The 1,711-nt window shown below is 53.2% G+C and overlaps 1 protein-coding gene across 1 annotated transcript; it reads left to right on the forward strand.

Annotated features, from left to right (window-relative positions):
- Nucleotides 1–104: 104 nt before the first annotated feature.
- ETH_00037470 (46 kDa FK506-binding nuclear protein, putative) lies at nt 105–909 on the forward strand (the record flags this gene model as incomplete). Its single annotated transcript, XM_013379660.1, has 3 exons — nt 105–265; nt 377–548; nt 692–909. Coding segments are annotated over 3 exons (551 nt in total), but the record flags the coding sequence as incomplete, so codon positions are not given.
- Nucleotides 910–1,711: the final 802 nt, after the last annotated feature.

Raw genomic sequence — 1,711 nt, forward strand, 5'->3', positions numbered from 1 at the left:
CCGGCGGCAGCGCCTTTTGCTGCTGCTGCTGCTTTAGCGGCTTCCGGCTGCTGCTGCTGCTGCTCTGGAGGGACAAGCACACCGTGGAACAGCCCGTGCTGCAGATGGCTGCTTGCAGCAGCTACTTGGGAATTCATTGCTGCTGCTGCTGCTGCTGCTGCTGCTTGCAGAGAAGGGGAAGGTCAGCAGCAAGAAGGGCGCAGCAGCACTGAAGGCGCTGCAGGCTGCTGCAGCAAATGATGACGAGGACGACGAGGACGACGAGGTGCATTTTAGTTTATTTTATTTCTGTCCCTGCTGCCAATCTGCTGCTGCTGCTGGTCTTTCTGCTGCTGCTGCTGCAAGGTGGGTGTGGGGTGTTGGGGTGTATGTACAGGACGATGAGGACGATGAAGACGACGACGAGGAAGGAAGCGAAGACGAAAGTGGAGAAGAAGACGAAGAAGAATCTGAAGAAGAAGAGGAAGCTCCGAAGCAGCAGCAGCAGCAAGACAAGAAGAGGAAGCAGCAGCAGCAGCAGAAGCAGCAGCAGCAACCCAACAAGAAGGGTACGCTGCTGCAGCAACGTGAATGCTTTCTTTCTTCTCTTCCTCCCTGCCACATATACACTTTAACAACACTATAAATGCGACTGTGGCCGCTTCCTTGTGTCCAGTGCTTCCCGTTTCTGCTGCTTCTGCTGCTACTGCAGCAAAGAACCAGGGAGGCGAGGCGAACACGAGCAGCAGCGGGGACGAAGCTTCTTACCGGAACGCGCTGGTGGACTTCTTGAAGAAAAATGGGCCAACGCCGTTGGCGTCTTTGGGGCAGAAGGTGAAGAAGCCGGCGAGTTTGCCGAAGATGGCTGCTTTCCTGAAGGCGAATTCGGACAAGTTCGCGGTGGAGGGGGGGAAGTGCTCGTTGAAATGAGGAGTTTCGGGGGAATTTGAGCTGCATTTGCGTTATAAATGCATAATTGTTGCTTTGTAATTGCAAATTCGAAGCTTTGCAGTTTGAATTCGACGGGATCGCCGAGGTTCAAATCGGAAATGAAGCTGACGGGAAGCGCTGGGGTGTACAGACACCTCGCGCGCAGCGGTTCTTGCACGAAACCACCAACATTAATTCTTTTCATTTGATCTTTTCCATTTCTTGTTGCAAACGCCATTACTTGTTGCAGATACCATTTCTTGTTGCAAATGCCATTTCTCGTTGCAGATACCATTTCTTGTTGCAGATACCATTTCTTGTTGCAGATACCGTTTCTTGTTGCAAACAGCATTTCTCGTTTAGAATCAATTCGAACGTCTCACGCCCGGGATCGCGGCGCAGCAGCTGCCGCCTGCCTCTCCTGGGCTTTTCTTCTCTTTGGTCAACTGCCACGTGGCTGCTCTTTCTTGTCGTTTCCCTTCGAGTTTCCCACTTCACTTAGGAATGCTAGCAAAAGAAGCGTATTTAGGCATTTATTTGGACGTCTAGCTAGTTGGGGCTGTGGGTTGCTGCAGCAGTTGCTGCGGAGTGTGGTAGGTGTTGAGGCCAAAAGAGTAAAAAGTTGGAATTTCTTGCCCGAAAATAAATTTGCGATCCGTCGCGTTTCCCTTGCTGCAGCAGCAGCGGCAGCGGCTGCCCGGTTCCGCGCTGCTGCTGCTGCTGCTCGCATGCGACAAGCGGCGTCCCGGAGCCCCGGCGAAACAAGCAAGCGAGCACCAAACAAGCACTACCCCGCACCCGC

The sequence above is a fragment of the Eimeria tenella genome, genomic scaffold (assembly GCF_000499545.2).
Source record: "Eimeria tenella Houghton genomic scaffold, Eth_scaff3755, whole genome shotgun sequence".
Classification (NCBI taxonomy): Eukaryota; Apicomplexa; class Conoidasida; order Eucoccidiorida; family Eimeriidae; genus Eimeria; species Eimeria tenella.